We start from the raw sequence: 18,562 nt of genomic DNA, 5'->3' as shown, positions 1-18,562 counted from the left end.
CTGGCGATGCGTGTACGACACTCACTCCGCCCCGTGTACGCGTGATGCGTGAAGAACGAAGAGAATCGGCCAGCCCAGGCAGCCCGGCGAAGCAACTCGTGTGCGTTACGTAGCATCCTCCGATTCTCCGTCTCCCTCCGTCTCTCTCTCTCTCTCTATTTTAAACTACCCCCACCTTTCCCGAGTTTACTCGACAAAAACTCCCCTCTTACCACCACCTCCGCTACGATTTTACACGTACGTATATACGTATATACGTATATACGTACACACGTATACATTATGCACGCACTACGCGCCGACTCGTGTAAACTTATGCGTATCCGACGATGCGTGTACGCACACCCTTCTTTTCCCCTACTCTTTCGACGCACGCCGAGTAGTCGTACACATTTTTACCCCCACTCCCTGGACAATGCACACCTCTTTCTTTCGCGGTGGCTTTTTTTTTTTTTTTTCTTCTCTTTTCATTTCGTTTTCCGTCGCTTTTCTCGACGAATTTTCCTCCGCACCACGATCGTCGTTCAGAAAAGAGTGGAGAAGAATCGGAGGACGATCGACGACGGAGAGGCAGGGGACGTGAGGGGGGTGGAAATCGAATGGTCATTGCAGGGCATCATCGCTTGGCACGACGCGATGTTCGGGTTGCGTCGGTTCTGGGTGGTCGAATCGCCGATGGTACCGTACGAGCGGGAAGGATATGCGGAAACCAATATGCGATATATCTTAGCTTCGAACCCCGGGATATTATCGTCGGATGCGACCTCCCTATAGGTTGCTGCGGCGGTGGTTGTGTTTGTGCCTGCGGTGACGGGATTACCGCGTCTATATATATAGATATGCGTACGTACGTGTGTGTTTAGTCACCAAATCAGTTCTCTATATATGCTATTATCGCCCGTACATATATATATGTATATATGTATATACACGGCCATTTGTCAACGGAAGATTAAACCGAAAGCCTATAACGCATTGCTGATCCTATGCAACACGCGTACCTCGTAGATTCACCTACGCGTGTACGATTCCTCTGCTGAGCTCCGTAATTTCTATCCTATGCAGCTTGCGATACGTTACGTTAATTTCATTCCGTTGTGTTGCGTGTATCGCTTCGATATCGTGGTGATCCCTATGCAAAATTTCAACACGCCTACTTTTACTTGCACTCCGATACCGATATCGTTGGCGCGAGAAAAGCGAAAAAAAAAAAAAAAAAAAAAGGAAAAGGAAAAGTAACCTTCCGCCCCGTTTGATACACCCGTCCGCGCGATACTACCCGCGTATTGCGGTACATCCGATGAATTTCGCGTTTCCGTTACTTCTGCGGCTAATTTTAATTGAAACAATTTCATCATTATCGTTGTCGGCGGTGTGTCGTCCTGTCTTTTAAAAACTCGAGGCGAAAATTTTCGCCTCGACTAATTATATCGTAATCACGTGCGTGTTCGTACGACTGTGTGCTCGCGTACGAAGATAACACCGACTTCGTACGTCGCGTCGTCGTGCGTTACGTAGGTAGGTAGGTAGGTAGGTAGGTAGGTAGGTAGGTAGGTAGGTACACCGATGTATACGCGACAAAATTATCGGTGTATATCTGGACGGAACGCCGGATGTTATCCACAAAATTATTCATGGCCATAATTCAAGGTTGTAAACCGCAGGTTTGTTCCTAGAGGCATTTGTCGCCCAGTGTGTGCCCGGAGTTGACCGTCTCAGGGGAAACAGCATCACGTCTACGTTATGTGCATACATACGTACATGTATATTCACGGCGTGTACTAGCAGTCATCCCGCATTCATAGCTTCGGTACACACGACCGGACCCTAGACTGCAACCTTACAACGGGTTCACCGCTCATCCTTCAGGAATATACTCCACGTTTCGCTCACCCCCCCACCCCCAAAATATTTTTCCATCCTCCCTCCGTTCGGAGGGGGTTGGCGCTCTCGGCTTCGAGAGGTTTGTTTTTTTTTCTTTCTTTCTTTTTCGTCCCGGTTTCACGGAGCTTTTCAACGTCCACCATCTCGTCGTACCTATACGTATATGCAAGTAGGACGACTACGACGGGAGCGGAGCGGAGTGACAGGAATCACATGCAGGACATTTTCGTTGGGCCCGTGGTGGTGCAGGGTGCATAAATTAGTTTGTTAAATTCTGAGAGATCGACGGCCATATTTGTTCAGACGGTCAATACGTCATCCCCTATTCGGACGCGCGGTATACGGTACAACGAGGCGTCGCGGAAATATGCATTTATCGGTGATCTGATTTTCGTCGAACGATTATTGTTATTGTTTTCTTCGAGTATCGCGCGACGAACGGGTAGCACTTCTTCGCGAGTCAGTTCGGCGGAGGAACGATTACGCGCGTGTTTCGAGCTGCGTGTAGAAACGGTGGCGCGTATACACGTATAGGTGTACGTACACACGGTGCGGCGGAGGAATATCCTGGAGCGCAGGCCACAGTCTGGTTCGTTATCGTTCATTTCCGCTCGGTCGCCCTGGACGGCGGACCCGTTCAAACTGGAGGTTTGTGACTTTCAACTCTTTATACGGCTATTCGTACTTCTGACCGCACAACGCCGACTGGAAATCCCGGGCAAAATGACCGCCGCGTCCTGCGGCCGATGTGAATATTTTAATAAAACTCCGGTCGACGCCGCATTATCTTATACGTATATACGTGTACGTATACGTATACTTTGCGGTTGATACACGAACGTCGACGCGTTTTTACACCGCCACCTCCGTCCGGATCATCGTTAAGATTTTTCGATTTTTCAAAATTGACTTCGCTCCATTCGCGGTACCTGCCTCTCTTCGGACTACATCCGGCTCACGGAACTTTGGAAATTCTGGTCGTACGAACTCGCGCAAACAGATTTCTAACTCTGTGTATGTATACGTATAGGTGGTACCACGGGCGCGCTTATCTAATCTCCGAAAGCAAATCCCAACACACGCGGAGCACGTTGTACGTGTGTCGCGGCGGCAAATATTTGGCGGTAGTCTATACTTTTGTACGGTGTAAACGAGCGTAAAAATTCTTCGAACTAAAAATAGAGAAAAGAAAAAAAAAACAACAGGCGATAGAAAAACGAAATTCGTTAAACGAAACGGCGGTGAAACCAGACTTCCCCCGGTCGTCGTTGGATGTCCAGCTTCCAAAGGGAACCAGAGGCATTTTTTTTCGATCTCTCCTCTCCTCGCTCTCTCTCTCTCTCGTCATTTCGATATACGCCGAGTGCACTCAACTCGAGATTAGGAAAAGTTCGGACGTGTTTAATTTATTTATATACACGCGCTTGTGTGTGTGTAAAGTCGCGTCCCCAGGTGGTCCCCGATAGTCGTATCGTCGTCCCATACACGCCCACTGGCGGGATCACGTCTGGCCCGCAGCCGATAACGAGAGTGGAGATGTTAAAACTCGGAGTGACCTTTACTCCTATCGTCGTCCGTTAATAGTTCCATCGTTCGAGATAACTTCTCTGTTTTTTTTTTTCTTTTTTTTTCAATAATTTACGTTCATCTCCATTTTTTCAATATTTCACCCGGCGTGAAAAATATCCTTTCAACAAAAAAAAAAAAAAAAGCCGAAAAATCGTGACACCCGTAGCGGGGTGGGGTGGAAAACAAACTCGCCCGTGGTGGTGGTGGCGGTGATGGTAGCAGTCGTAAAAGTAGCGTACCGCGTGGCTGCGGATCGTAAATCCATTTTTTTTTTTTTTTTTCATTTTTTTTCATTTTTTTTCTCATCCAGCTTTCGTCGTACGTGCGTGTAACCGTGCGACGCGCAACGTGCGACCTATCAGCTCTCAGTTTCTGAAACCGATAAGAGGAATCCCTGAGACCGGATATCGTTCAGATAACGTGGCACTTCTCGACTCTTTCACAAGAAAACCTATATCACGTTTTTTCAACGCCGCGCGTACGTACGTGTACCTATACCCCCGATCGTTAAACGCATTTTCGGAGACCTCCGCGACGAGGGAATCTCCGGAGAAAGAGATGAGGAGAAGAAAAATTATTTCCCATTTAATTTCGGGACTCCGGTTGCAGGTTTTTGGGGTACCTCAGGCGTGCGTGCGATGAGACGACGCCTGGTAGGCGCGAGTAGTTTTCTTATCGCTCGGTAATTATACGCGTGCGTTCGGTTTAACGTTCGCAAGTATTTTCCGTACAGAAACGGTAGCCTGAAAATGGCGGAATGTGTGGCGGCGAGGACGAGGAGGAGCGCGGTTAACAATAAGAGGCGATAACCGGCGACGCGTCCATACGCCCCATCGTCCCAGCCACTGTACGGTATCTGCGTAACGATAAAGAATTATATAAAGTAGACGTAGCGTAATTTATAGGTGTAGGTGCCCGGGGGTATCTTGTCAATCGGGATTTAATTCGGTCGGTCGAATATCGCCGATAACGAGATAAGAACGATAATCGCGCTAATTGGCGATCGTGTAATTATCTCGGTTGCCGTGGCGTGTTAAATTATGAATTATAGTCGAGCGTGTAGCTAGACGCGCGCGTACATTAGCGCGGAGCGGATCTCGGCGTACGTCTCAACGTACGAAACGTACATACGTATCGAAGATGCGTTGTTTTTTTTCGCGTACGACGACGGAGGAGCGCAAGAGTTCTCCGCCGGGCTCTGCAGTGTTCTTGTAGTTTATAGCGCGGCGGCGTCTCCTCGTTTTACGAGCAAGACGACGTCCCGAGTTGATACGCCCCGGCGGTATCGGTGATAGTTGTTGCGCTGCAGCGGAGATCCGAGCTTTTCAAAAGTAAAATATATAGGATCGTTAATGTGTTACTCGAACGACGCTCCGACCGAGCTCGAGGGAGCTGAGAGAGAGAGAGAGAGAGAGAGAGGGAGTGGGAGGGAGGGAGGGAGGGCCGGAGGCGGAATAAATGAGGATGAAAAAAGTGGAACGAAGAAAAAAAAAAGGAGAGAAATAAAAATTAAAGAGAGAAAGGGGATGGAGGAGAAATAAATAAATAGGGAGAGCGAAATGGAGGTTAATGGCGCGTGGTGTTGACGGCAATTATTGAATCGCAAAAGGCCACGGAGACTCCGGCCAACTTGCTCTTTGTCGTGCTCACTCACGGCTCATTCGCGAGCGCGAATACGTGTGTATATCATACGTATATCACTCGTACACGTACACGTGTAAATTAACCGTGAATTCTTTCGCACCTGACGATTTACAAATTGCCAGTGTAATGAAACATATCTAGCCGACACTTATTTTTCGTCGTCATCAACGTTTACAATTTATTTTCAATTTTGAGGAATCGTGATTCGAATTTTTCTAACGGCAAAAATATGTGAGAAGGGGAGAAAGAGGATCGACGAACGCGAGGGTCGCTAATTAACCGATCACTCGATCGCGAGTATCCTGTATCTCCCAATTTCGATCCAGCTGATTTTTCAAGCGGTCAAATAACGCGGAGTCGCGCTAACGCGACGTTTTTTATAAAAACTACATACGTTTCGCACGCGGACGAACTCACGAAACGTCCAATTTATTTCCTCTTCTTTTTTTTGTTTTTTTTTCCACCGTTCTCAACTAACTTTGTAATTCAGTATTTTTTATCTTCCTTTTTTTCGTCATATCAGCTACTACTCCGTTACTCGCATCACGTGCACACCGTCATTTATACGGCAGCTATAGAAAAGCTACCTTCTGCTTGATCAACGGTTAACCGCAACGATTAAGGCATTTTTTTCTGCAACAAATGTCGCTGCCTACGGTACAAAGTAGAATGTGAACCGTTACACGGTGGGCAAAAATTAGACTCGTCAACGTGTTCGCGCTGGAAAGCTCGAAAACTCGACTCTCGCATCGGACTAAAAAACGAGGGGGTTCGCAAAAGATTTCTACCCCCCGATGCGGGACGCGCACTCGACTCTCGAGTCTTGAGCTTTATTCCTCTTGAGCTTCATTCCGCGGGAATATCGTTTCCAAAAAGTACACCCGGTACAGTTTAAAACCCCGCGCGTTTCACGGACGGGTTACGAATATTGTGTGCGCACACAGGGGCCTGATTATATACAATATTCTTAGCCGGATCGCACAAGGGCGTTTGATAAACGCTATTGTACCTACAGCGCGCACACATCCGTGTGTCAGAGGTCATCGAACTCGACGCTCGGAATTCTCGCTGAAATCCGGTTAAAAAAATTTAGCGAAAGCTCCGAGTTAGGAATGGAAAAAAAGCTCCGAAACGGATCTCGACGCGGTGGTTTCAGATTCTCGGAGCTTTTTTCACCTTTTCTCCGTAGGATCGAATGATTCGCAACAGGTGCAGATCACGTGCAAAATGTGTACAGGTATTATATCGTATTATAAAACGTTATCGAGCTTTACGTTGCACAACGTGACAGAGACTCATTCTTGTCGTGAATAAGGTTTTTTTCCAGCTCCCGTATCCTCCCTTTATTATTTCTCGGACTCTTTTCTCCCTTAGCTCCCTGCCGCTAATGGTACAGCTCTCCGTACGTGCACAAGCACACGAGACGGAACATTGTCGGAATTCGCGCGGATACATAACGCTTATAACGGCCATTGTCGAGGAAATTGAAAAGCGAGGAAAACTCCAGTCCGAATAACTCCTCTAAATTGAAGATCAGCCGAAGGTTGATACTCGACGTCGATCCGACGACGCGGACGAGTAATTCGTTCTGCAGATGCGTCCAACGATTCTTCGCTCACGGCTCGTTGACTTTTGCCCTTTGACGCGTATTTTTTATTTTTCATTTCCCATTTTTCATCGACGTTGGGTACTCGATTTCATTTTTCGTCGAGTTTTCACGACTACTTACTTGTTAGTCAGTCGGGGATAGAACGCGTGTACCACGCTTACGGAGAACAAACGGCGCGTTGCGTATATTCGGTTGGCGTGAGGATCGATCGAGGCATCGGGGGTGGTTTGTATTCGCGGAATCACTTCGGTCGTGTAACAGCGAATTTCCGTTCGTTTCTCTACGTATACGCGTATAAACAACGAACGGGCACACAGCGGCGAACGGGAGCGCTGCTCCGTTCGACCGAAGTTGAACAGCATCCTGTGCGGCATCTGTACGTATATCTCCGCTCTATAGGTGGAGTGGTATTGTACGGTATCGCACGTGTACGTGTGAGGGTATTTACCGGCTACCTACCCCTCCGCTTGGTTCGTTTGTTTGTACTGGTGTGCACCTAATATGCTACCGGAGAGTAAAGAGAAACCGTAAAACCAAGCGCCGTTAAATCTCCTGTCATTTGCATTCGCTCTCCTTCCAACTACTTCCACCGCTGCTGCTGCTGCTGCTGCCGCTGCCGCTGCGAGGTCCTGAACGTGCAATTTTAATGCCCATACATTTATAGTGTACGTAAATACGTTGGTATATTTAAAGAAATGATCGCTCCGCGGATGATTGCGAAACTTTAGAGCTCTGCGTGCTTTTTTCAATTTACTGTAATTTTAGTTTTTGAAACTCATCGAAACGCGAGCGCACGAATTTTTGTCCGGGGTACGTTTGTTTCAGAAATCGTAGCGCAGGGGTGCGGATAACGATCTTTGAAAAATCACGGAAGGGTGAAAACGAAAAACAAAAAAAATAATTTACAAGTCTCTCCGACCGATTATTTTTTTTTTTTTTCGATCATCTTTTCGACGCTTCTTTTCGGGGGGAACCGTCGCTGTCAAAGCTGCGACTAGGAGTGTCAAAGCGCAAGCTCTCGCCACCCCTAAACGGCGGATTGTGCGCGTGGGGGTTTAACGATCGTCGGCCATATTGAAAGCACGGCGTCGGCGTGGGGGTCGGTGTCGATTTGGTTCGCAAGATCCAGTGACAGCGACTGACTGCGGCTTATCGGGAAACTGCAACGAATCGTTGGTTCCTATCGAGGCAGTCAGATGGAGGCGCGAGTGCTTTCATCCCCCATCCCTTACGCGGACCACCGCGTAAGGGATGAAAAATTTGGATCGCCGTTACGCGGATACCGCGAGCTGATCGTTTTCGTTCCACCTCCTCCCCGTTCGCTCGAAAGATCGAAACGAAAACAGGGTCAAAATCGCGGATCGAGGGGATGAAAGGCGATCAGCTGGGCAAAAAAATTCCGCAGCTTCGAAAGAGATTAAAAAAAAGCACAGGAACCAGCTACCGCGATATAGAGGATTCGGAATAGTACGAAGGCGAAAGGAGAATAGAAAAAGTTCGGAGAACGGGGGTGGCGAGAAGAATTGAATGAAAATTTGTATTCGAGGAAAAGTTGATTTCATTGAGTTCACGCCGCGAAATGTATTATACGTATACAAACGAGGCGGCGAGGGCGGTCCGCACGAGCGAAGATCGCGTAGCGGCGCTGGGGTAGGTCAGTGCTGTAATTACCTTCCCTCACGGAAGTCGTCGTTTTCCCCGCAGAGTCTCCCCAAGGCCGTCGGCATCCCCCGCAATTAAGACCTTCGACAATTAGATCGATAAATACGAGCGAGAGGGAGAGCCCCGAGACCCAATTACATATTTAACGGTCTCCTTTTCTTCTCTGCGCCGCGCGGTGTATTTCAATACCGCCACCCCGTCCGTCTGCCCCCCTCCCCCCCGTTTCTCCCTTTCTTTCGCTTTTATTTGAGCGGAAAACCTTGACTTTCGATACCCCGCTTTCGTTCATCGACGATTCGGAGTCGGACGTCTGCGTGGAAAACTACCGATAACGCGTAGGGGATGAAAAAATGGAGACGACTGTGTATAGGAAAAAAAAGGGACAAGATGGAGAAGGATAAGAAAATGTACACGGGAAGCGAGAACGAAGTGAATAAAAGAAACGAGAACGAACGCGGCAGCCATTGGCGTGACAGAATTCGAAATAAATTGGATTTGTTTATGGGGGTGGCTACGTGGCTGCTCCCCAACGCGACTTTCGCAGCGCGGGTTCGTCGTCGTTCTCCGCAAGCCAGTTTTCTCTCCTATCGTGCAGCTACCCCTAGCAGCACGCCTCTTTCATGTCACTTCCTCCCCCCATACCCCCACCCCCACCCCCACCCCCCACACATCTCCCTCCACTTATTTTACGTACGAGCATTCGCATACCCCCGTAACGCGTATAGATTTTCGAGCGTTTGCTTCTTCGCGGTTATTCTTTGGAACAAAAAAAAACTTCCACCCTTCATATTTTTTCTTACTTCGGCTACTTTTTGCTCGTTCTACTTCGATTCATACGGGAATTCAGGCGTCGAAATTCGTAGACGATGCCAGGCGCGTCTATCGAACGTACCGCGATAACGTCCCCAACGGTCAAACGGTGGTTTTTCCCTCTCCTTTTTTTTTTTTCACGCACTTTATAATTAATACGCCGGAGCGGTTTCCGGATATTTTCTAACGTTTGTCGGATGATTGGATAACCGCTGCTCACCACTTCCGCATATTAATCATTCTTTGAGAATGAAACGAGAGAATCGAATGAGAGGAAGAATTATTCGAGGGCAACGAACTTTCTCACATAATTTAGGTCGATCGCGGAGACTCCTCGATTTTCCGAACGCGCTTACATATAGGTATATTCGGAGAGGGTTGAAACTTTGCATAACGTTTCACCGACCTTGGACCGTTTCGTTTACCGATGGGATATACCCTACCTGTATCGCGCACTCGGGACTTTGAATAATTTTTGAATTATTTATAACAACCGTAGCGGACAATAGGAAAAAAAATTTAGTCGCACCGTAAAAAATATCTGAGGTAATCGAATTCGGTTCTCAGGATCGGAACGTCCGCAGGTAAGAAAACCTGTGAAAATTCGGATCCGAAGATCCCTGAAAGGAATTCGGAAAACCAATAGGGTATCGGTAGTCGTATGCAAATGAGATTACGAGATTTGGAATTTGGGTGAAACGATTTTTCCAAATCCTTATCCTCACCAAATCCGAATCCTTGACAAAATATTTTCGATAATTTTTCCAATCCGACGAAAAATTCATCGCAGACTTCATAAAAGATCGGGAATCGAATCGCCTGGGGGTTTTTTTTTTGTACCACGGGAATTTGCATGCACGGTTTATTAATTCCACCATAGAATTACGTCGAAGGTAAAAGTCGAGGTGCAGCGAAGCCTGACTGCAGGGATCACCGCTGTTTGATCCGGAGAAAAAAAAACTAACGGGGGGTCCGTCGGCCGGGTCGACGTCGCGAGAATATTTCGTAGTAGAGCCCGACGAGACTTCCCCGATTTTCCCTGCTACCCCGTCAACAAGCCGGAATATCCAACCGTGTATGCAGATGAGCGTGAGAAGCGCGTAGTCAGCTCGCATATAGCTTTCTGGCCCCACAGTTTCGTTGTACGTCGCACAGTATAGAAATAACCGAGCTACGAAGCGGAAGTACTTACATTACGCCGCTAGAATTTATTTAGTCGATTTCTCTGCTCCTTTTTTTCTATTTTTTTTTTTTTCTTTCAATATTTCCTGGTTGAAAAAAGAAGTGAACGAGAAAGATAGCGCGGTTATCGATAAGTTCTTTGAAACGTTTCGTCTTTTTGTCTCCAATTTGTTTTTTTTTTTTTCTTCTCGTTGCCTATAAAAATTTTATGTCCTCTCGTTTCGTGCGAAGATTCGAAACGATCAACAGCTGTAGTTTCTTTATTTAGCGGATCGAATTTTTGTCGGTAGAATTTTCTCCGTCTTCGAGATGACGGAGGAATGCAGTCGTCGTCGTCGTCGTCGTCGTTATAGTTGTCGTTCGCGAAAGAGTAAAAGAAGCATAAAATCGATACATGGAAGTGAAGCGCGCAGGCCAGATGACGATCTTGGTCAAAAGGGATAAAGTAGCCGGAGCGGTGGAAGGGTTAAAAAGCCGTGGAGAGGAGCACGGTTACCCGGAGACCGGTACATACCTACGTGACGTACGCGTACCTAAATCGAACGAGGTTTGCGAACCGGGAAGGCCGGTATGCAGATGAGGAATTTTTTTTCACCCCCCTTCGCCCTCGTCCCCTTCGCCCTTTACCCTTTCCACCGTGTTACACGCGGTAGTTTTTTTCTCCTTCCGGATGTTCCCGGGCCGCGTTATAACTAGACAATAAGCGAAACTATTATGCGCCCAAAGTATCCCGACAATAATCCCCCGTCGTTTCGAGTGAAGTATTTATCGTTCCCATGGCGCATCGTATCTATTCACGTCTGGCCGGCCCAGCGGTGTGGTACGGATATATTCCATAAATTTACGACGATAATTATTAAATAATGAACTCGACTCACCTCGGGATCGGACGAATCCGGTCGAGCGAAGGCGTAAAGAGGCGCGAGACGATCGTAGAGTCCGGCACGTTCGTAGAGATCGCGAAACGGATTTCGCGTGCTGAAGAAATCCAAGTCAACGTCCAGAATGAACGGTGTGTCGCTTTCGGGAATGTAACGACGCAGAGCTGCAGCTATCGCTGGGAAATCGTCCTTCTGAAATTAAGCAAGGTTTGCACGCCTCAGTTTTTTTTTGTTTTTTCATCCATTTATCATCGTCCTCGTCATTTTGCACAGATTGCTGGCGAAGACGCGATTGAATTCTGGGGAGATAAAAGAGCCAGGCGCTCCAAATTAATCGACACAACTTTCAGATCACACGCGGGTATAACGTCAGGGCACGGCTTACTCGGGGATCGCAATTTGCATGCATATTTACAACAATGAAATACCGAGCGAGTTCTGTGCACTAAAAAAAAAAAAAAAAGGGGGGTTGCCGCCGCCGCCGCTGTACCTACGCTATTAAGGTGAGGGGGTCAAAACAAAAGGGTAGAAATAGAGGAGAAGAAGAAAAAAAAAAATTACACATATAAAAATACCCCCAGTATTCATACACGTATATTTTATTCGGAGAGCTTGGGCATTTGCATGCGTGCGACACCACGCGTTGCTTATTGTACTTGGGGCTTTATGTCACTTCTACAAAATTTTTTTTTTCTCTCTTTTTTCCTTCGTCTTTTTTCTATCAAGGTTATTGTTTTTTTCGTCGTTGCGATTTTTATTTTACCCTTCCCTCGGTTATTGATAATGAATAAAAAAAAGTTGGGAAAAAAACCAGACCGAAACGATTTGAAATTGACTGCCCTAGTTTGCTTTTTTTTTTGTCCTCTCCTTTTTTTTTTACTAGTTTGGGAAAGAAGACAGCTGCTGCTGTTTCTGCCGGTTAGCTTCGGAGTCAAAAGATGAACGGCGAAAAAAAAAAAAAAACGAGAAAAAAATTAGGTTTCCCTTCGCAGTGTAGATATACGATACGAATCGTGGGGTCTAGTTTTTTTTGACATGTTTTTTTTTTCATTTGTATATTTTTTTTCCAACGTGTTTCACGTCCGTCCAAAAGTAACCCTTTGTGACGAAGAGGAAACGTCCGAGTCACGAGATTCATTTGAATTTTAAAAACTGATAGAAGGGAAGAAAAAAATCGAGATGCTCGTGGGAAATTAAATATGTTCTTGAATTTATGATTCATCCAGTTGTCGGACTGTGTGGTGATTTTTTTTTTTGCAGATCTGATAATGAAATTACAGTGTTAAAAATTAATCGAAAACGCGCCTCCGAACATCTGGGAAGCTCGTACCTAGTCTGCAGCTCCTCCCGCTGCTCCGGGTCATTCGACTATGTGCATCGGTGTCGCGGTTTACACCAGTTATAAGCATTGTTTTAATTAACACCGTCGTCGAGGAACACGTGTCACTCGATCGTTCCATTATTTATTGTTCCATTACAGGGAGAGTGCATAGTGGTGCGTGTAGTGGTTTGGTGGGTAGAGGGTATATACGCGAGTCCGTGAATATATTCGATCCCCGAGTAGCCTTACTGTTTCAAGAACAATGAAAAAGCACGCCGTTGGATATCCATCTGTTTGATTTTTTTCAACCCTCTACGTCCTGTTCGTGTACGGGGTTGAATTTTATTTTATTTTTTTAACACGCTTACAGAAAACTTGTGTGTTCTCGCGATGCGAATAACACGCAGATGATTACGAAGATGGATAATATCATTGCAGGAAAACGAGATTTCGGTTTTTTCCTAAGTAGGATCTGAGAAAAGTTGAAAGGCAGGAATTTTGAGCTGCGTCTGTGGCGCTGGAGACCGAGGACTACTCTAGGGACGGTGCTCGGATCAGTATGCAGGTTCGGTGTGGGCGCATCCGGCGTCCGAGTGCATATGAAACACATGAAACGCATAGCCTAGCATCCGGTCTGTTAGCTTTTGAACGAACGTAGAGTCGGTCGGTCGGTCGGTCACACCGATGCTTCGTGAGTTGTCTCTGTCTTCTCGAAGACGCGTCCGATGGTGAGACTTGCGGTAGTCAAAGCGCAGCTGGAGGAAGAGGAAAAAAAGTCCAAGCATCAGAAGCATCGGAAGCTTTCTTTGCATTGTGCATGAGATTATAAATTCCATCTCGTTATCGAGGTCGTCGTAATGAGATATTACATATTGCTGTTTATATCTCCAATAGTCTTCTAACTACGGAGCATCCTGGGACCTCAGATTTTCCTCAATTTTGAGTGGATTTTTTTTTTCTATTTCTTATGCTATTCTGATGTATTTTGACCTCAGAAATCCAAATTCACAAGTTAAATTGATCTATCTCCAAAATTGACCGAGTTATCGCCTATTTTCAGCTTTTGGGGGTCAAAAATAGAGAATTTATTTTTTAGTCTATCTAAACGTAATTTGAGCCCAGGAATCCGAATTCGGAAGAAAAATTGATCTATCTTAAAAAATGACCGAGTTATCTCAATTTTTTCGCATTTTTTGGCATAAATTTGAGGATATCTCGAAGGGAAAAAAGCGTAGCTCAATTTGGACGACGGATTCGTGTTCCTGAGGTCAAAATACGTAAGAAAAGTGCCATACGATCAATTTAAAAAAATAAAAATTTTTGGCCAAAATTTGAGATTTTTCCAAGGGGTACCCCTTACGATTTTTTCAAATTTTGGCCAAAAATTTTTATTTTTAAAAATTGATCGTATGGCACTTTTCTTACGTATTTTGACCTCAGGAACACGAATCCGTCGAGTAAATTGAGCTACGATTTTTTCCTTTCAAGATATCCTCAAATTTATGCCAAAAATCGCGAAAAATCGCGAAAAAATGGCGATAACTCGGTCATTTTTGCAGATAGATCAATTTTTCTTTCGGATTCGGATTCCCGAGCTCAAATTACATCAAGATAGACTAGAAAATCAATTTTTTTTTTTTGACCCCAAAAAGCTGAAAATTGGCGATAACTCGGTCAATTTTGGAGATACATCAATTTTTCTTTCAGATTCGGATTCCTGAGGTCAAAATACGCCAGAAAAGTGTAATACAATTAATTTTTATACTACTTTACTTTTGGCCCCAAAATCGATTTTTTTTTTGGCTTTTCAAGGGTAATCTCACGTGTAATCAGCTCAAGAATCCAAATCTGAAAGCCAAAATCATCTACTCATGCAATCGATCGAGTAATCATCGATTATTCGCTGTTGGGAGCAGAAAAATTAAGACATGATGGGTCGAAATATTCGCATTTCTCAATTCACCAGCAAACCCGAGCTTTGCTAGAGTCAGGTAGCCAGCAGCGTAGCGCTTTGTTGTGAGACGTCACCTTCAGGGCTGAGCAGAGGTGACACCCCAAAACAAACCGCGTGCCCGTGGCTACCTGATGCCAGCAAAGTTCGAGCTCACTCACAGACCGAGAGAAATTCGAATATTTCGACCCATCATGTCTTTATTTTTTTGCTCCTAACAGCGAATAATTGATGATTACTCGATCGATTACATGAGTAGATGATTTCGGCTCTCAAATTTGGATTCCTGAAGTCAAAACACGTCAGAAAAGTGTAATACAATTAATTTTCAAACTACCTCACTTTTGGCCCAAAAATCGATTTTTTTTTTTGGCTTTTCAAGGGTAATCTCACGTATAATCAGCCCAGGAATCCAAATCTGAAAGCCAAAATCATCTACCTATGCAATCGATCGGGTATTCATCAGGTGGAATTATATAGTTTAACAAATATTTCCAAAAAATTTATAACCAACAGGAAACGCACAATGTAAGTACAGAGAAATGAAACACGGAAATGAAGATTTAAATTAAAAATTCTTCAATCATCTCTAATTTCATGTACACTTGATAATTTCTAATCTTCGCTGGCAGCTCGCGCGGGCTTCTATACTCCTGTATTATAATTCGTTGGTGTCACTTGGCTCGTTTGCTCGTTGAATTCGTTGTTGCGTGGCTCGTTCGAGCGGTAAAAAAGAAATGAAATAAAATAAAGAACCAAAAGAAAAAAAAATAAAACAATGAATCGTACGAGTATAATTCTACCTACCTACCTACCTACCTACCTACCTACCTACCTACCTACCGGTGCAGACATCGCGCCACCACATGCGAGCAAAGACAATGCATCGATTTACATACGGCAATGATCGTCTTAATTGCAGCTGGTGATGGTGACGGTGACGGTGACGCCGGTACCACCTAACCCCGTGTGCAAACCCCCTCGTCGCATCGCGACAATTCCCGACGACACGCCTATTTCGAAACTCGCTCTTAATTATCAACCAACCGATGAACTACTCGTACGTCGTTATAGACTTCCCCCGGTGTTATAAATTCACCCCTTTCTCGTTGTTACGAATACTTTTGAAAATTCCTATTTCATCTTCATCCGTGTACACCGCGCGTTACACCTACCCGCCGACCTATACGTTTTATTTATCGTACAATTTTACTATATACACGCCTACCGGCAGGCTTCGAGTCGCTCGCACGCTGCTTATTCTTTGTTTTTGCGAAACGATGCGGGACGCAAAAATTTTCTCAATGCCTCGGCACATGTGTAGGTTTCGTCGCCCTCTTTTCTTCACCCCATGAAAATAAAATCCCCCGCGCCCCGGCTGTACGCAGTGAATTATTATTGGCGTTTGCGAATCGTGACACGAGTTTCTTCGTTCTCTCATTCTTCCCTCTATACTTCAACGGCCGAACGCAAGGGTGCAAAAGTACGGTCGAAGTTCGTTGAACTTTTTTTTTTTTTTCTCCGAAGTCTTCGAGTGGCGTATCAAATTTTTTTCAACGACCGGTGAAACGCGCGAAGATCTCCTCCGCAACTTCCACCGGATACGACGAGAGGGAGAAAAATTCTCACCTTGAAATCGTCCCTCGAATCGAACGATGTATTCCTCGGCTCTCGTCGATCGGCGATTCCAATTGCAACGATCGAAGCACACGACGCAGCGTTAAGCGATTATCACGTGCCGGGTGGTTAGCGAAAATTCCGTTGTTTTACTGCCACCGTATTTTCTCGACGCGAAAGAAACGGGGCGAGGGGGGAGGGGGGCAAATATTCTCGAGTACGTATAACGTCGGCTCGGTTAATTGCGTGTAATGATACCTTTTAGAGATCGCTTAACTCGTGTACATCGGTAGTCGGTCGTATAATGCAACAATGGGGGTACGTGTACCGTGAGTGCGCTAAAAAAAAGTAATAGAGAAAAAAGAAAAACAAAAAAACGACAAAAAAAAATTATAGAGAAAGAAAGAGAGAGAATGCGCGTCGTTCGGCTCGCACCACTCCGAGAAAAATATCTACGCACGGCATCTGCTCCGCAGGACTCGACTCTTTATTGGCTCGTTTCACCCCGTAATGCAACCCGGAATAATTCCCGCATTAAAATTCTTGCAGATTTCTTCGATCGACACCTCGAACGCGCCTTGACGTGGCCGGCGAAAAAAAAATCCCGAGAAAAATTCCGTACGGGGGTTCCGTTTCTCCACGGTCCACCGGGAGAGAATAAAAATCTGGAGGATGAAAAAAAATCGCCGAGTAGTCCAGCTGGTAATACCGGTAATACCGGCACGCTGTTAATGGAAAGGGTGATCGTGTGGTTGGTGGAAGAAAAAAGAAAAGAAACAAAAAAAAAAATAATAGAAAAAACTACGATAAACGCTATGCAAAATGTCGATGGCATTGTAAACTATAATTCCAATTACCGTGCGCAAAAACAGCCTCGCTTGAAAAGGAAGTGGATGATGATTTTTTGAAGAAGGATCGCTCGACCCCGAGGTCTGAAACCTGCTCTCTAGAATCTCTCGCGAGTTCTTATCTCCGATTGGTTACGCTGATACATTTTATCCCCGTCTCGTATTTATCATGCCCGTAACACGTCGCCGATACGTTACACTTGAACCTGATCTCGTTCCACCGATCGAAAGAGAGAAAAAAAAAAAAATAATCGAGGAGAGAGAGATAAAAAAAGAAACGCATCGATCATCGATTGAGCATAATTTTCAGGATTGTGACGAACGTCGAGCGCAGGTGAAGGGGTTTCGTTAAAATGTACGCACGCCTACAATTATCGGGTGTAACGAATGACGGAGACGACGACGGTGGTCGGTTAAGAGCACAGCGGCTCTTAAAAAAACGTAAAGGTGGTCGCTACACGGGAGAGCTACCGAGCACTCTGTAGCCGGATTTGCGGGGGGGGGGGGTAAGTGACGCTTTCTGTCGATGTTTATTGGAGGGATTATTAAAATGTAACCCCGGTCGCATCGCGTAGCTGGTACGGTATAATCTCGCAACGTACCCACGTCACACCGTACTCGGGACTTACGCTCCTCCATTCCGTTGAAATAAAAGAGGAGATGATCACCTCGGTAAAAGTACGCGTGTACCGTATAGTTAACGCGGTCTATAGGTAGGCATTATTATGCGACCGAGGGAGATAATTGCAAAATAGGTGCGGACGCTGCGCGAGGCCTCGTAGCCGCTGTACGTCGCTCTCATAATATACCTGACAACGCGACGAAACACAAGAGCGGGGGGGAGGGAGCGGGGGGTTCGCCCGATATGGAAAGTCACGGAGGACTCGAACGCAAACGACATTGTTGTAGACAACCTGTAATTAAGCGGTTGAATATTAATTACCGCGACAGCCGAGCGGTCTAGGCCATTATATAATTCTATATTATTTCACCGGTACTTTTTTTTCTCTTCTCTCTCTATTTCCCCGTCCGTTTCCTACGTCGTATCTGTAGCGAAATTTCCGCCGCACGACCACGACGACCTCCGCACCGAACGATCGTCGATGCGATACGCCGAAGAGGATCGAGATTCTTCTCTCGCTTGTTCATCTCAACTTTTGAAGGAGAACGTCTTCTTCTCACTCTCGTCAATTTTTCTTTTTTTTTTTTTTTTCGTCGTCGTCGTCGGGGAAGGGTAACGATCTCGTTGCGTATCGAACGTGCGGGTTGTATAACCGCACCTTTTCGAATAAGTGGCTCCGCGTATACCGGCGCGGTAGTGGACGCCACCGCGGATCCCCATCAAGGATAACGAGAGCAACGCGCTACCGGACCGTGATTGCTCCCAACGAACCTCCTCCCCGATTCCTCCCCCCCCCCCCCCCCCCCCTTCGCCCTCCCCCCGAGCCGATCTCACCTCTTGGAATTACGCGAACGCGCGATCCGATTCACGCCGCATGTAAATTCGATCTTATTCTCCCTCTTCGGCTCCTTGTTCATCCTTGCGACGAAAACTAGTGTCGGCGTTTGTTCGAGGACGGGTAA

General features: G+C 46.0%; 1 protein-coding gene across 2 annotated transcripts in view; it reads right to left on the bottom strand.

Annotated features, from left to right (window-relative positions):
* LOC105692770 (UPF0489 protein C5orf22 homolog) overlaps positions 1 to 18,562 on the bottom strand; it is a 323,525-nt gene that overhangs the window by 131,827 nt on the left and 173,136 nt on the right. For both annotated transcript variants that reach the window (XM_048658641.1, XM_048658642.1), the window contains one exon: positions 11,239 to 11,433. In XM_048658641.1, coding sequence (XP_048514598.1) covers positions 11,239 to 11,433 — 195 coding nt within the window. The remainder of the gene's footprint in view (positions 1 to 11,238; positions 11,434 to 18,562) is intronic.

Source organism: Athalia rosae, chromosome 7 (assembly GCF_917208135.1).
Source record: "Athalia rosae chromosome 7, iyAthRosa1.1, whole genome shotgun sequence".
Taxonomy (NCBI): Eukaryota; Metazoa; Arthropoda; class Insecta; order Hymenoptera; family Athaliidae; genus Athalia; species Athalia rosae.
This window is presented reverse-complemented; position numbering and strand designations above follow the sequence as displayed.